Source organism: Lissotriton helveticus, chromosome 5_1 (assembly GCF_964261635.1).
Source record: "Lissotriton helveticus chromosome 5_1, aLisHel1.1, whole genome shotgun sequence".
Classification (NCBI taxonomy): domain Eukaryota; kingdom Metazoa; phylum Chordata; class Amphibia; order Caudata; family Salamandridae; genus Lissotriton; species Lissotriton helveticus.
In genome coordinates, this window is record NC_136065.1 from 1,736,501,727 (window position 1) to 1,736,519,407 (window position 17,681).

At 46.1% G+C, this 17,681-nt stretch overlaps 1 protein-coding gene across 7 annotated transcripts in view; it reads left to right on the forward strand.

Moving 5' to 3' along the window:
* Positions 1 to 17,681, forward strand: part of ARHGAP27 (Rho GTPase activating protein 27) — a 627,637-nt gene that overhangs the window by 583,176 nt on the left and 26,780 nt on the right. For all 7 annotated transcript variants that reach the window (XM_078645012.1, XM_078645013.1, XM_078645010.1 and 4 more), the window contains 3 exons: positions 3,618 to 3,732; positions 5,804 to 5,932; positions 6,688 to 6,786. In XM_078645012.1, the coding sequence (XP_078501138.1) occupies positions 3,618 to 3,732; positions 5,804 to 5,932; positions 6,688 to 6,786 (343 nt within the window). The remainder of the gene's footprint in view (positions 1 to 3,617; positions 3,733 to 5,803; positions 5,933 to 6,687; positions 6,787 to 17,681) is intronic.

The window sequence follows — 17,681 nt, forward strand, 5'->3', positions numbered from 1 at the left end:
ACAACACATCTTCCATTAAATGCAACACAATGTTGGAAACTAATTGGGATAGATAGATTTCACATTCTGCTGTGCAGGTCAGTTCAATAGTTGAGTCCACTGTTCACTGTATTCGAAAACAAATGCTCACAGGTCACAGAAGCAGGAATGCACTGAGGGTAGCATGTTGAATTGGAACTGAATTATTTCATTCAAACGAAACAGAGCACGGGAAAGGTAAGCAACATGTTTAAGAGGATGTAGCCTTAGGGCTAGGGCAGTCGACCAGCTTACCTCAGTCTCTCGTCGGTTGTGTGCATTACACAGTGGTGGCAGGGCCCCTATCATAGGGGTTGGTTCTGCTGCAAATTGCCCAGCACTCCCGAGACTCGACTCCACTCACGATGAGAGTGCATCCTGGTGACGCGCGCCCAACTGCTGTATTTTCAGCACGGCGCGGGGGCTGGTAAAATATTATGCCCAAGGCCGTCATTGGTAGCACTTACACGCGCTACAAGATTGACGGCCCTGACTGTGTTGTTAGGGGCGCGTTCCCGTCCCAGCCTGCTCCGGGCATAGGTTCATACAAGAAAATCATTGGCACCTCTTGAACAGTGGGGAATGGAACAGGCATTGAGTGCTCCATGTCAAGGCACGTGTCCGGCCTGCTGCCCGGTGACACTGTGCAGTGACTGTCAGTTTGTCTCCGGATGTTTTTTGCTAAGAAAACTCGGTAACCGTAACTTGGAAATCCTAGGACGGCAGCGAGGTCCTACGGCCCCCACTGCGTGCTGTGTCACCCCAGTGAAGTGCCAAATTCCAAGGTGTCACACCCGTGCAGTATGAACAGCATGCAGCGTGTGACCCCGTACAATGTCAGGGCCCGTTCCGTTAGCAAAGTGCACTGTCGGTGCAGTACGGCGCCCCCGCAGTGTCACCTCCGTGCAGTGTTCCCTCAGTCCTGTGTCACCACGGAACAGTCACCCTCATCCCAGTACACTGCCAGCGCTGTGCTGTGTTATTTGTCCTCTGGCAGTGACAGTGTCGTTCACTATGCAGTCACCACCGTGTAGTGTAACCAGTGTGCAGTCTCACTCCTGCAGTGTCAGGCAGCGGATTAGACGGAGGGTGGGGGCGGGACAGTGCACAGTGTCACACTCGTGCAGTGTCACCCTGTGCAATGTCACCCGTCGCACTTGCACTTCACTTACGTATTGTAATTGCATTGTATTGTATTGTAATACAATACAATAGAATACGAATACGTAATTTAAAGAAATGCACATCACTAGTGTCGGGCGGGGGACGCGCGGCACTGGTGGCCCATGACGGCCGCCTTTATAATTTAATTGGGGACACTGATACTACTGTCCCCAAATAAATGATAAAGACCGCCGACACGGGCCAATAGTGCCGTGCAGCTGCCGCCCCCAAAATAGTGCTGCCCGGGGCGGACTGCCCCCCTCCTCCCCCTAGCTACCCCCTGGAATTAATAAAAGGTGCGCAGTGTGACCGCCATTTTCATTTGTTCTAAGCTGGTTTCAATCTGGCAGGATGACAGTACTATTAATGTGCAGAAATGTAGTACCAAAAAACAAGCGTGCAATGTTCTATTTGTAAAACTAAAAAAATTCAACTGATGGCAAAAAATGAGTGCCCAGCAGGCCAGACAAGCCAACTCTTCCACTGAAGTGCACTCCTTTTCATGCTGCTGTGCACTCCTTTTCATGCTGCTGTGCACATGCAAATGCCATCACTCACAGGGCAAAACAGCTTATGGATGAAGAGTGCTGGACCGCTGCTCCATGCTGTATTCTGTGGTGGGCAGATGCAAAATATGAATATCACTTGAATCGACCAATGAACACAGCGGGCTCTCTGAAATCCATTGTATTTATGTATATCTGTTGTTTATCATGAATATTTTGGAAAACATGATGTGTGAAACTGCTAACGCTATTGCTAGGCCAGACTTAAACAAAAAAAGTAAAAGGGGATATCAGAGTCTTCCACCCTAAATGGTTATAAAAAATAAACAAAACTTCATATCAGTCGAAGGAGAAACACTGCTCTGAACAATAAAAGCTACATTAATTGAAGAGTTAAACTAAATAGTATTATTGTCCAAAACGAGAGAAAATAGGATCCCGATATTATTTTCTACAATATCGTTCTCCTGACTTTAATGTTAAATTAATTAATTGATGCAATATAACCCCATGGAATCCTTCCTGAAAATAGACACTGTTCCATGTAGAAGCGATATTACAACATTTTTCTTTCCATCTTCCTGGCATCAACATTGTTTTCCTCTCCTGCCAAATAATTTAGCTTTTATTAGATAAGTTCCACTTTTTTCACCCTCTCCTAAATTGTTGTTTTGCAGATCGCCACATCCAGCCAGTTTGGCGTTGAATCTTTTCCTTGATTCTTCAAATCAACTCACTTTTATTGTCCCATTTACTTGACCACACGTGACCACTATATTATAGCATTCGGATGTCAGTTACATCAGTCAGTGAGGGCATTTTTGTAGTTCACCCTGGAAACGTAATCACCCCTGCGTGTGAGCAGACCTATGGTGCATTACATACATATAAATTCCCTTTCCTAGGCCAGTCGCCTGTCCTTTGAGTGCCAGTCAGATTTGGACTCTTGGGAGTGGAGACAGTGTTCTGTTTTCTGGCCAAAATACAATGCCAATTATCCTTAACTGTCACAGACCAACGTTTTCTCTTCTACTACTACACCTGGGCCTTTCTGCACCCAACCTGTATTAATACCATGAACTCTTCGGATAGGTAAGCACTTAACCACTTCGACGCTAATGACAAAGCCAGCTCGTCATGGGCGTTACCTGCCCTGCGCTCATGACGAGCTGGCTTTGTCACAAACAAGCCATTTACTCCTTTCTCAGCGCAGGGCAGGTAAACGCGGTAGCGCTGAAGGTGTTAATGAATAAGGCAAATACATGATTATACAAACTAGAATTATAACTTTTCCAGGCACAGGTCAGATCAGAGACTTGCAGTGCTCTTTAAATCGTCAGCTTTCCCTCTCCATGAGCAGAACGATCCACAAATCTTGTGAAACATTTAGCAACCATGTTGGCAAACTATGTATTCCCTCGTTTCCTTCTTCTCAGAAGCCATTGTGTAGGTGACCCCGAGGACAATCTGCTGCAGATACTCTGAACCTGGAGGTGACCACTAGAAGTCGTAAAAAAAATTTTTTTTACCCTTCATGTATTACCATCTCTACATCCAAGTGACATCAGCTCAAAATGCCTTCTGTTTGACCTCGTTCTAGAAGACTTATGGGGCTTTAAAAAAAGACCTATACACTGACGACTACTTTTTTCTGTTTTTGGAATTATAGCATAAGTGGTATTGATTTATCCTAACTTTATTTTTAAAGAGAGATTATTTCTCAAGGAAATTGGGAAGGTCTCTTGGTAAGTGTACCTGGGAACTGTCATTAACTTCAGATTGCAAACTACAACTTCTGTGCACCAACAATATTCTTTACCCTGAGCAGCCGTGATTGATCTTTAACCCTAAATCTGCAGTTCTCTTCCCTGTTGCTATGTGTCTACTTTGTCCATATTGTTTGTTATGTAACATCCATTATGCTTTTAGTCTTTAGACACTACAACGGAACACAGTGACCATCCCCAGGAGCCTAGTCCCAATGAGAGAATAGAAGGAACTAACAAAGACAAAGAGGAAAAGGAAAAGGACAAAAAAGCACCAGGTACAGGACGCTTCAGATTCCTCATGTATCACCGTTTTCTGTCCACCCCAGTATGTCAATGTGCTAAATCAATGATGCATTATTATATAATAATATATGGCAAAATCCATCATACAAAAGAGAATTGACACTTGTGGTCTGTGTAAAGGTTTTTTCAGATATTGCAAACAAACAGGTGAACACTCTTAGTGGTACTTAACTTCTAGAGTGCCTTAAAAGGACCCGCTCTACGATAATTTTCTTTATGAAAAAGTATGTTGGCTCTGTGAGCACCTAGACAGGAATTGGTATGTATAGTATCAAAGAGTAGTTATGCTGGTGAAGAGCCAATAACGTATCTGGCACAAACTAATTTCCCTTTGACTGTTGACTGACCTTTATAAAACGGAATGCAAGATGAATATTCTGTTTCTCTCCTAATATTTTTATAATGTGGCACAGTGTCAACAGTTTTTTTTTATATTAGCCAGTTCCCCAGGTGGTAGTCAAGTTCTCTCAAAATGTTTCCAGTGCATACACAAATGAACCACATGCAAGGCAACCATTTCTTTGAATTTTGTATCTTTTCAGAAGAGGTTTTCTGCTGACGACTTGGCTAGAAAGTACTCCTGAATCGAAGAGGGTTGTGCTGGGCAGATTGTCTCTGGGTGTGTTTCTTTCAGATGTGTGGGTTGCTCAAGCGCCAAGCTTCTATTTGTAAAATGCAACAGTAAACCCAGTTAGAACAAAATTACAATGACATGTATCCGAACAAAATATGTGTATTTTCATTTAGTTCTTCGGAAGAAATTACTTCTTAAAGCATTTTCTCTTGTTGGTTACTTGTCTGTGAGTTGGGCCACAGTTTCTCATCATCCAGGCCTCAATGTCAACCATCTACCTGAAGCTTATCCCATCCAAGACAGAATTACAGCTAGTTCCCCAGAACAACAGTCAAGATACAGTACAAGCCTGCTTGAATACCATGAACCTTGACCGCTTCAGAGCCCAACTGAATTCCAAGTCACTTGGCTTCATCCTTTACACTAACCTACCGTCAAGGAACCCATTGCCAGAAAAAACAAAGATGGCCTGGTAGCAGCTCTCTCTTCTAAAGAAAGACAACCCATTTCTTTCAGATAATGGCTGCAGAGCATCTGTTAAAGCCCTCTTACTTTTTAATCTGGGTGGTGGTAATATTATACTCCAGGCCTCTGTGATTCCACACTGGTACTCCATAGGGGCATCCTGCACGCTGCAGCACATCTCATGCAGTGCCTGGAGAAATATTATAACACCTCAATCCTGATGGAACGCCATTGTCTCCCCGTGCCAGCCCTCCTCTATGGAGAAAAGTTTCATCATTTACAAAGCTATGTTTTACCAGCACCAGTGCTTATCTTGCAGACAGTCAGTCTTACCATCTGTGGTGGATCTGCACACCCAGATACAGGTCACCATGAGATTGCCGACTAAGATGTGCAGAAAAGAAAAAACAAGTCAGCTGACTTTTTCCACTTATGCACACAGGATTGGGTACCACGTCCCGTATCCTGCAGGACCTCCCCAACGCTACTGCAATTTAGGAAGGAGTTGAAGACCCGCGTCCTTAAAGCTACATCACAATGTATTAACTCGCCACAGCCCAGCTTTCTCGCTTTTTCCTCGTTGACATTATGCTTGTCTTTAACCATGTACAGTGCTCCGCTGCTTTTTGGCTAGTTCACCATAGAAATACAATATAAATACATATATATATGGATGCTTTCAATATTCACAAGGGTCTGCTTTTTTAGGACTAACTGTGAGATAGTCTTATGTACTGATGACTGGTTTTGGGTAAAGCTTCAACAATTAATGCATGCAGTTAAATAGAATAGTGTGTTCACTGGAAAGCCTCTCATCCTTTGTGTTGGATAAGAATTCACTTGAAACCTAAATGTAGCCAACAAAGTGCCCCCTCTCGTTCATGTAAAAATGACTACTTGTATCCTTACTTTCTTTTGAATGCTTCGTACAAGCTCCACCAGTTTCAACCATTACACATTGGAAACTTTAAAAAAATGTATTTCTGTTTATTTTATTTTTTTAGGAATGGGGCAAAAAAGTAACGATATGACCATGGACAGCACGGATTCTAACAAAGTACGAAATAAGCTAAAAAGATTTCTGCAAAGGAGGCCAACCATACAATCTTTGCGGGACAAGGGCTACATTAAAGGTGGGACGTTTGGACTGTTGTTTGGCCTGTAAACAATAGTGTTAGCTATGGAGAGACCATTGTGAACCTGCAGAAGAAAGAACTTGATTTATTTTTTTTTAATTCATTATCAAACAGAGAGGAAGCAGATATAAGAAAGGTTTCACATCCAAGGGTTAGGGGATTTTTGGAATATCAGTTCAGACTCTTCCTTTTCTAAAATGTTAGAAGTACTTAATGTTGAATGTGGCTGATACAAGGCCTGACAAGCATATGCTCTGAATGTTAGCAGTCATTGTTCATCTCTTTTTTCCTGGTGTGCAGAGTTTTTCATGGGCAAAGGTTAAGATCTGATTCTTAGGAGGTTTAGCTGATCTATATTTGTATTTGGCATTACAAAACGTGTTCTATCACAATAAGGTCCTCTTCTAGGACAAAATGACCTTTTTTCATTATTTTTTTATACCATAGAGGGTGTGGACTGTGTATTACCAACAGGGATACTAGCCCCAGTAGTTCAATTTTGAAATACAAATGGGCGTTCTCTCCATTGTCCAGAGGGCTATGGTTGGTTTTGCAGTTCAGAAATTGTTAACTATGACGGTTCTCCAGACTACTATTTGAACACTTGCTATTGGGCCAGATTACAAATATAAAATAAATGCATATTTAATCTCTGGTGCAGATCAGCCACATTGTAGAAAGAATCCATTATTAGGTCAAACGGTAATTCACAATTCAGGGTCAATTAAAGTGTTCTTTTTGTATTATTTCAGATCAAGTATTTGGCTGCCATTTACATGTACTTTGTGAAAGAGAGAAGACCTCTGTGCCGAAATTTGTAAAGGAGTGCATCAGGACAGTTGAAAACAGAGGTATACATTCAGATTCATGTTAACTCTCATGGGTGATGTAATTATGTTGTACTACTTTAGCTGTCCTCAAATCTATGAAGTCTGGGTCCCCTACTGACCCCTGCCCGGCCCGCGTCTTAGGGGGAGTGGTGGAGGTAGTCTGCTCCGAGGTCGCAGAGATTATTAGCCTCTCGTTCAGGACTGCTACTGTCCCCGACTGTTGGAAACAGGCCAAACTTCTGCCGCTTCTCAAAAAGTCAGGATTAAACTTGGATGTTCCAGCCAACTACCGCCCTATTTTTCTGCTACCAGTGTTGGCCAAAATATCTGAAAAAATTGCATTCCGTCAGCTAGATGCTTTTGTTGAAGACTCTCATGCTCTCCATCCTGCTCAATCTGGGTTCCGTGCTGCTTACAGCACTGAGTCAGCACTGGTGGAAATCTCTGAGGCCATCAGGGAGTGGCTCGACGCCAGCGGCAGAGCGGTTCTGAATATGTTGGTCCTCTCTGCCGCTTTCAATACGGTGCCCCAGCAACTGCTGATTTCTCAGTTGGCATCCGTTGGTATTACTGGCTCCGCACTAGAGTGGCTGCCCTCATTCCTGACCAACCGGACTCAGCAGGTGTGGATGCCCCCCTATGCCTCTTCAGTTGCTTTCTACCGGGGTACCACAGGGGTCTACATTAAGCCCACTGCTGTTCAATATCTATTTGACCCCCCTGATTTTTCTGGCTGAAGAATTAGGGGCAAAAATAATTGCCTACGCTGATGATACGCAGCTGCTGTTCACCTGGCCGGGCACGGATCTGGACACCTCTCTGGTCCAGATCTGCCTCTCCTCAGTTTTTACTTGGCTCGCTCTTGCCCAATTGAAATGCAATGAAAATAAATCTGAAATTATTCTCTATGGGCAGTTTCCCCCTAATTTTCGAGAATCCTTGTGGCCACCTGATGTCCCGTTCCCCAGTGCTGTTGGCAAACCAGCAAAAAACCTGGAAGTTTGGTATGGGGAAAACCTAAAATTTGACGAGCATATTAAAAAACTCATCGGCGGGTGCTTTGGCACCCTGAAAGCTCTGCGTATGTTCTTTCCCCTGTTGCCAAGGTGTTAGAAGGGCGATCTCCGAGGGCCATGTTGTGTTCACCCAGGCACCCCAAGTCCCACCTCTTCCACAGAACTTGCCGAGTCTTGGTTGTGAGGTCCTCACCGGGGAGGACTTCGGGTCTAGGATCGTACACACTGAGCTCACACCACACTATGAACAGACACCACACCGTTGGATTCTAGTAACAAGTTCTTTATATAAGCAATAAACGAAGGAAGCACTCGTATATACACAGTGGTCGAGGGACCACAAGGTCTGGGAGGATTCAGGAAGGGGGAAGCGGGACAGTCTTTTAGTCTCTGGGTCAGTACGCGGCGTACCCTACGCACAGCTCTCAATCCTCGAGCCGGGGGGTACGGCATGAGGGTCGTACTGGCTGCCTCACCTCCGTCGAGTTGGCTCGGTCGTGATAGTGGTCTCGATTGTCCAGCCGGACCAGAGTACTCCTCGAGCCGCGACGCGGTCAGCAGGGCTCGATCTGGAGAAGTTCGTGAGAGCCGCGACAGCGTCAGCAGGGCTCCGATGGTTACAAGTTCAGCTTGAGCCGCGACAGCGTCAGCAGGGCTCCGGTGGTCGTAGAGGTCGAGCCGCGACAACGTCAGCAGGGCTCCTATGGTTACAAGTTCAGCTCGAGCCGCGACAGCGTCAGCAGGGCTCTGGTGGTTCAGTTCCTTGAGGCGAAGGGGGAGCCGCGTCAGCAGGGCTCAGGGGTTCGGGATGAGTTTTCTTAGGGTCAGCCGCGATCAGATCAGCAGGGCTTCAGGTCCAAGATACAACTGCCCGCTAGTTGTCGGGCGGGCCCAGTTATAGTCCTTTTGCTCTTTGATCTCCGGACCCTCGCCGGTGGAGGTCTCGTGCCTTGGGGGCTGGTCGTTGGCGAGGTCCGGCGGTTGGCTCTTTGATCCCTTTGAAAGGTGGGTCCGGGAATTCCCAGACGCCCAGCGGGTCTGGAGCCAGCCCTCGGGGAGGCCAGAGGTGCGAGCAAAACTGGCCCACAGGGGAGGGCCGAAGGTGTGACAGATACCAGCCCCTCAGGGGAGGCCGGAGGTGCCATCGAAACTCCCTGGCTTATCTCACTCGGGGAGCTCTTTACCCCCCATCCGGGACTGGCGCGCCTTTGGAGTCTGGGTTTCGCTGGGGCCGGGGTCACGCTAGGCCCAGGGAGACAGGGATGTCGGGAAGGGAAGATGGCGTCCGGACCTTGTGGGCATGCCATGTTAGGCGCTCGGAGCCGGACGTGGAGCGGGAAAGGCAGGCCTGGTCGAGGTTCTAGGGGGATCTAGTCTTAACTGGGGTAGGACGACCAGGCTCGGGGTGCAGGCTACACTAACGGGGAGGCTGCGCAGGGGACTCGGGGTACAGGCCTACGCTCACAGGGTGTGGAGGGACAGAGGTGAACCACGCCACGAGGCCGGGTCCAACACAAGGACATCTAAAGAAACAGTGGCAAGGGCGCTCATTCATTCTCGCCTCGATTACGCGAACACCCTGTTCTCTGGTATTCCGGCATACCTTACCAACCGCCTTCAAATCATACAAAACGCGGGGGCCAGACTCCTCTTTAACATCTCACGGCAGTCTAGCGTCCGCCAGCATCTGCGCAGCCTGCATTGGCTCCCGGTCGCGCAAGGGGTCGTGTTTAAATCCCTTACTTTTGCGCATGGAGCCTTCCATGGTCTAGGGCCGGCGTACTTGAGGAAACGCTTTGCCTGGTATGTACCTACCCGTCCACTACGGTCCACTTCCCAACATCTGCTGGCTGTTCCTCGCTTTAAACATACCCGCCTTGGTGGTCATTCTATCGCCGTTAAAGCAGCCATCGCTTGGAACACCCTTCCCCTGGCGCTACGCGCTACTCAGGATTTCAATCTTTTCAAAAAAAACACTTAAAACCCATCTCTTTAAACTATCATTGTAATCCTTGTAGTTCTCTTCTGTCTCCCTTTTAGTTCTCTTCTGCCTATCTGCATCTCTACACGCCAGTATACTCACGAGTAATTGAGCGCTCTACAAAACCACCAATAACATAATATAACATAACATTAAAATACCAGTGCAGGAAAATAGCTGTAGATGTAAGTGATATTGCTAAATTTCTCATTCCATCTTCCTGGCATCAACGTCTGTTTTCCTCTCCTCCCAAATAATTAAGCTTTCATTAGATCTGTTCGACTTTTCATCCTTTCATAAATTGTTGTTTTACTGATATCCACGGCGTGACATTTTGGCTTTAAATCTTTTCCTTGATCCTTGCTAATTTTTTCCTTGATTCTTCAAATCCACTCCCTTTCATTGTTTCGCTTACTTGACCATGTATGAGCATTATATTACAGCATTCTGATGTCCATTACACCAATCAGTGCGGACATTTATGTATTGCACCCAGGAAACGTAATCGCCCCTGCAAATTTGCTGAACTGATACCTGATGTGATGGAGGAACATTAAATGCCATAAAATTTAAACATCTTCTGAAGGCATGCTCCCTGAGTTTACTTTCATAGGAACACTGAAAGTGATGATTGTGTTGGTTGGACAAATGCTCCAGATGAAAGAAATATAGCTTAGAAATTAGTCTAAGACAAAATAAAGAAGCACATTTCTGTGTCTCATTCGCAAAGCCATTTATCAACCTGAAGTGTCTTAATTTGGACAAAAGGTGACAATATCTTGAGACTCAAAAAGATCTCCATGGGCAAGATATCTGAGCGAGCCTGTACTCTTCGTGATACATTCTCCAGCCGCCTGATGGCCCCTAAGCCGCCAAGACTTCACCCCTATTTCCTTTGCTCAAAAAGAAGGTGACCAGACCAAAGGATGCCCCATGTTACAGGCAGGCATCCATGAACTGCAATGACAATGGCAAATTAGTTGTCATCATAATAGCGGTTAAACTCTTTACAGTGATGGCATCTACTGTATGTGTAATTCATTCTAATCCCATAATAAGGACAAATTATGTACACATTGATTCCAACTGATCCATTTTTGTCAGCAAACCTTTTTGCAAGTGGTAATTCCATTTTGAGGTATAGACTGTTGAAATCGAAACTGCATTTCTTTTTGAGGAATCACTGTCCAGATCTGAAGGAATCTACTTTTCATAGCTTTGGTGTTCTTTAAAGACCACCTGATTCCTAGACGTTACACCAGTCAACGTTATTTAATATGTTTATTACCATTCATAGTCTTTGAAAAAAGGCAGTGAAGGTAGGGGTTAAAATATTTTTACACTGAAATAATCCTTTAATTATAACACGCTAGTATTATATTGACACATATGATGCATGTCTTAGTACATTGTTTAAAACATGCCTTTTTCATTAGACTTTTATTAGATTTCAAGTAAGTATACTAGCAAACAGTTGCTGCAAATGCTGTATCTAAAGCAATAGTGCAGTTTCTAAGCATAACGTTTGCAGGATGTGAATGACTAGTATCTTCAGTTCCCCCGTCCTTCCCTCCCTCTTTCCTTCCCTCTCAAAAACAATAGCAACTATGCTAACCAGTTCAGAGCATTATATCCTTCCTCCTCTTAGGACGGAATCATAACCCTGTATGTGTGCATAAGAATATCATCTGCAGCGATATACCATCCTAACTTTTCACTCCTGTGTTGCGTTAAAAATTGTCACACCTCAATCCCTAATAGATCAACAGGTTTACAGATTGCAACCCTAGTGGGCATCTGAGAGTCAGTACTCCTATTGACAGGTAAGACAAAAGCAGGTCCCATATTGCTTTGAAATCTATCCAATGATCAGTCATTGTCCTAGAACGTTTCTCCATCACAAGTATGATCCCAGGTAATTAGTAGCAGTGCAAGATGGATTTTATTTTTGAATGAATTATTATTCATGATCAGTTACTTAAAATCATTACATGAAACAACGAACACTATATTTTCTAGGTTAAAAAAAAACAATAGAGGTGCAGGTTGGACAGGTTCCTACTTTCCCAAATGTGAGGCCAAAGTAGTTATCCAGTATTGGGGTATCTTTCATAGATTCACATGCCTGAATCATTCCCCGTCGTCGAGGCGGGAGTCCCACGGTAAAAATATATACAATAGCAGTGCCTAAACATTTCTTGTAGTAGGCTGGTAAAGCCTAAAGGCCTAGGTGGGCCCAAAACTTAGCAGCCTATCTACCTCATCATGTAAAAAGACCTGAAATAATAGCCTCAGCCAATCAGCTGTCCTCACCCTCTAGAACCTTCCTAGCTCAGGCAGTTCTCCTCAGATTTTCACCGCACTTCGTGTGTAAGGGAGTCTCCCTGAGTGCCTACTCAGTTTTCGTTTCTTTTTCTTCAAAATGTCTAAAAAGAAGGCTCTTTTCAAGGCTTGTGGAACCTGCTATAAGAAGAGGGTCCATGTGGATGACCAGCACTCTGACTGCATCTATTGTCTACACCCCTCACATGTTGTGAAGGATTGTAGGATTTGCCGTACCTTCCCTTCAAAAACTATCAGGGATAGAGAGGCAAGGGTTCTTTTGTGGTTAAAATCATCTTCCACAGATGATGAAGACAAGGCCTCTACCTCCAGCAAGAGAGCCAGATCCAGGGAGAGCTCTTCTCCTGAGGGACGAAAAAAACATAAACCCTCTCAAAGAGTCTCAGAACCCTCAAAGAGTGCATCGTCTCCTTCCAGACCGTCCACTGTGAGTACAGCCCAGACTAAGACTGTTTCTCTGGTGTCTATTCATACTGCTGCTTTGACTTCTACCTCTTCAACTTCTTCTACTACGGTCACCACTTCGGCTATTACTTCTCCTCTGGTGTCAGCTAAAATTTTGCCGTCAAAATCATCGTCGACTGTCCCGTCGACGACGCCTCCGTCGACGAAGGCACCGATGACGAAAACAACTGGCCCGTCGACGAAGAACTCGTCGACAAAGACACCATCGACGACCTCGTCGACGAAGGGCTCGTCGACGAAGACACCATCGACGGCCTCGTCGACGAAGGGCTCGTCGACGAAGACACCATCGACGAAGACACCATCGACGACCTCGTCGACGAAGGACTCGTCGACGAAGAAACCATCGACGACCTCGTCGACGAAGGACTTGTCGACGAAGACACCATCGACGACCTCGTCGACGAAAGCACCGGTGACGAAGGTTTCGTCGACGGAGACACCATTGACGGCCCCGTCGACGACAACACCATTACCGTCGACGACAGTTCCATCGACGGAAAAGCCGTTGACGATCCCGTTGACGATAATTCCAATGACAACGGGTTCGTCGTCATCGACTACTAAGAAAACTATGGCATCTGCTCATCTGTTGCCCAGCTCGCCTCCGACAAGGGTGCAATATACCCATTTCCAAATGAAAACTTATCAGAGGAGCGACTACTCTCACATTTCTCCACTCATACCATCACACCTTTTGGAGACATATGTGGAGGATGATTCGGATGAAGGTGAAGAGGATGAGGGACCTTTTGGGGTTGCCCGTCACTCTTCTCAATTAAATATCAAATATCAAGAGGAAGATGAGGACGATGACCAAGGGCATTATGCAAATGAAGACTTGTCAACACCATACCATTCGCCCCATACCAGACCTCCTCGTTCAGAGGACACAAGTCATCTGCCATCTACTTTAATTCAAGACTTACAAGCTATCTTGGCAAACTATCGCCAGAGATTTCCTCCAACTTCAGTTGCATCTGGTGTGCCGCCTGCTCCAGTTGAAGTGCCAAGGCCTCCTTCACCGCAAGCATCATTGTCACCGAGGCAGGATACTGGCCCTACACCTCAAGGTGACACTGATACCTCTTCTCATGATGACGAGGATGGCAGGGAAGAGGGCGAGTTGCCAGATAATACACCTAATGATCCGTGGGAGGATTATGTCATTCCTATGCCTTCATCGCCTGCGCCACGCCCGTCAGATTCTCCGCCTGAGGATATTGGCGGATTTCATAACATTATGCAACGTGCAGCTAATAGATTTGAATTGTCTGTCACAGTTGAGCAGTCTGACTGCTTTTTGCAGGACTTTGAGGGGTATCGCAGAGTTACCATAGCTATCCCCATTATTGATTTCAAATGGAAGGAGGGGCCTCAACATCATGAAAACGCCCGCTTCCATTCCGGCAGTCCTTCCAAGAATTGAGAAGAAGTATCGTGCGCCATCTGATACTCCATCTTGTTTAATAGGACACCCTCGACCAGACTCTGTCATCTCCCAGGCAGCACAACAGAGGTCCAAGAACCCTTCCGCTCCTATTTCAACACCACCTGACAAGGAAGGCAGGAGACTAGATGCCATAGGGAAGAAGTTCTCTGCAAATGCAGCAGCCTCCATCAAGGCAGCTAATTCGTTAGCTATTTTGGCCCGTTATGATAGACAGATGTGGTCAGATCTGTCTGAGTTCCTTGATCTGGTCCCTGAGGATCGTCAAAAGGAGGCGCGCAGGATTGTGCAGGAGGGTGAAAGGGCGGCTTCGGAAATCATTGATTGCGCCCTTGATATTTCAAACACCAACTTCAGGCAACTGGCAGGGGCAGCAGTCCTCAGGCGTCAAGGTTGGCTCAGGGCTACCACCTTCAGACCTGAGGTCCAAACGAAAATCTTGGACATGGCGTACGATGGGGGATTCCCTTTTTGGGAAACACACCAATGACGCTTTGCTTGCAATTAAAACGGATACAGCTAAATCCCTAGGTACCCTACAATACAAAAGAGGGTCCTTTAGAGGAGCAAGAGGCCGTGGTTACTCCTCCAGAGGGAATTATTCCAACCAGCAAAATCGACAGTACCAGTCTCAGTACAAACAACCGTACTATCAATCATCCTACAGACAGCCTGCCTCTGGTAGTTTCTCTCGTCAAGGAGGGATACGGCGCTCAAACAATCGAGGGCGTGATTCCAACAAGCGCCAATGAGCTTTGCCGGACGTCAGTCATTCATCCTCCCCTTCCCGTGGGCGCCAAAATTTCCGCCTTTTACCAGCAATGGCGGAAAATAACTTCAGATCAGTGGGTCCTGGATCTTGTCAGGAATGGACACACTCTGAAGTTTTTGCAGAAACCACCAACAGTGCCGCCCAGGGGTCTCCCTCCCCTCGTCTTCACTTACTCTTCAAAGAGGCCTTAAAGATGCTACACAAGAATGCGATAGAACGAGTTCCAGCTTCCCAGAAAGGGAAAGGATTTTATTCTCGCTTCTTCCTCGTAGAGAAAAATTCAGGAGAGTGGCGTCCAATACTAGATCTGCGCAAGCTCAACAAATATCTAAAGAAACAGAGTTTTCGCATGGTAACGCTGACGGACATTCTGAATTGTCTCAACAAAGGGGACTTTATGGCTTCTCTGGATCTGGAAGACACCTACTTCCACATCCCTATTCACCCAAAACACCGCAAATACCTCAGATTTGCAGTGGCTGGCGTCCACTTTCAATTCAAGGTGCTTCCGTTCGGCCTGAAATCGGCCCCAAGGATATTCACCAAATGTTTAGCCCCAGTGGCAGCCATGCTGAGGTCACAGGGAATACAAGTCTTCCCATACCTCGACGATTGGCTATTAAAAGGACCATCAAGAAACTCCACAATGGAAGCGGTCAAGAGTTCCCTCTCCCTCTTCTCAAATCTGAGACTGACCCTCAATTCGAACAAATCTCAGCTTCAACCTCGCCAGGAGTTGACCTTTCTGGGAGCCGTGTTAAACACCTGCCAGTGCAAGGCGTTCTTGACTCAGGAGCGGAAAAACAAACTGTTAAACCTAGCAAAACAAATATTTGCAAGAAGGTCACTTTCAGTTCGAACATTTGCTTCCCTTCTAGGGATGTGCTCGTCTGCAATCAGCCTCATCCCTATGGCGAGACTCAGAATGAGGCCGCAGCAGGAGGAATTACTTCGCCAGTGGAGGCAAGTCGACGGATCGTTCGACGACCGCATCAAAGTAACATCCAGGATGAAGCAAGCCCTTCTTTGGTGGTCGAAGGCGCACAATTTGTCACCGGGCCTCACTTTTCTCCACGACATACCAGAGTTCACCCTGACTACGGACGCTTCCATGGAAGGTTGGGGAGGTCACATTCAGGACCTTCAGATTCAAGGACGATGGTCTCGTCAGTACCGGCAGAAACACATCAACAGCCTGGAGCTGAGAGCCATTTTTCTGTCCCTACAAGCCTTCCTTCCAAGGATTGCGAATTTGTCCGTGCTGGTGCGCACGGACAATACCACCAGCATGTACTATATCAACAAACGGGGAGGAACGAAATCTCTCACCCTGTCGCTGGAGGCTCAAGAAATGTGGGAATGGACCATACGCCACGGCATATCCCTCAGAGCAGAACATGTGCAAGGCGTCCAGAACTCTCTAGCCGACAAACTCAGCAGGGCTTTCACGGGCTGTCACGAATGGGAGCTAGAACAACATCAAGTGGAGAGGATCTTTCTAACATGGGGAACACCAACTCTGGATCTGTTCGCCACGCAGCAGAACAGCAAATGCCTGTTTTATGCCAGCAGGTTTCCTCAACAGGGGTCGAGGGGAAATGCCCTTTTGATGAGATGGTCCGGAATATTTGCATACGCTTATCCTCCGATTCCGCTCATTCCGAAAGTACTGCAAAAGATGAAGAGGGAACATTGCACTCTCATCCTCATTGCTCCCCATTGGCCAAGACAGTTTTGGTTTCAGGAGCTCCTTCTACTCTCTCAGCAGCCTCCACTTCGTCCCAAACTGACAGTGTCAATGTTAACAAGAGAGGGAGGCCAGATCCGACACCCGGATCCTCAATCACTGCACTTGCACGCTTGGCTCCTGACTTTCTAGAGTTCAAGGATCTTAACATCTCCTCAGACTGCAGGGCGATTTTATCACAGGCCCGTGCGCAAAGTATCATCAAGACATATCGTTTTAAGTGGAAACGATTCTGTTCCTGGTGTGGAGAAAATAATGTTCATCCAATTCAAGCACCACCTGAAGCCATCCTTTCTTATCTATTGTCTTTAGCTAGGGCTGGACTGGTTTTCTCGTCCATTAAAGTACATCTGGTGGCGATTTCTAGATTCAGGAAGAGTTCCAACAGACCATCCTTATGTTCCTCATCTTTGATCAAACAATTCCTTAAAGGGCTATTCCGTGCTTTTCCACCTGTTCGTCCTCCTCCTCCTGAGTGGGACCTTAATATTGTTCTGTCTCAACTTCTTAAAAGGCCTTTTGAACCTATTCACAAGGCGGAGCTAAAGTTTCTAACTTGGAAGGTGGCTACCTTACTGGCTCTCACTTCAGCCCGCAGAGTCAGTGAGATACAGGCCTTCACCATTGCACAGCCTTTCTTACAAATCTCTAAAGACTTTGTGACGCTTAGAACCAACCCAAGATTCATCCCTAAAGTGCCGACACAATTCCACATCAAGCAACCTGTCAAGTTCAAAACTTTTTTCCCGGATCCTAAAACTCCGGCGGAGAAGGTTTTACATTCCTTAGATGTGAAACGATGCCTTAAGTTTTATCTTCAAAAAACAAAGGACGGATGCAAATCTAATCAGCTTTTTGTTGCTTATGGTCGAGCCACCTTGGGTCAAGCTGTAACAAAGGCAACTATAGCTAGATGGTTGTCTTCTACGATTATCTTCTGTCACGACAAAGCTAACAAACCTTTAACAAGAAAGGTTAAAGCGCATTCCACTAGAACAATGTCAGCGTCGACGGCCCTTTTCGCTGGAGTGACGCTGGAGAACATTTGCTGAGCTGCTACGTGGAAAAGTGTGCACACTTTTACGAAGCACTACTGTCTGCAGTCGGCAACTCATGATGATACAGCAGTTGGAGAAGTGGTG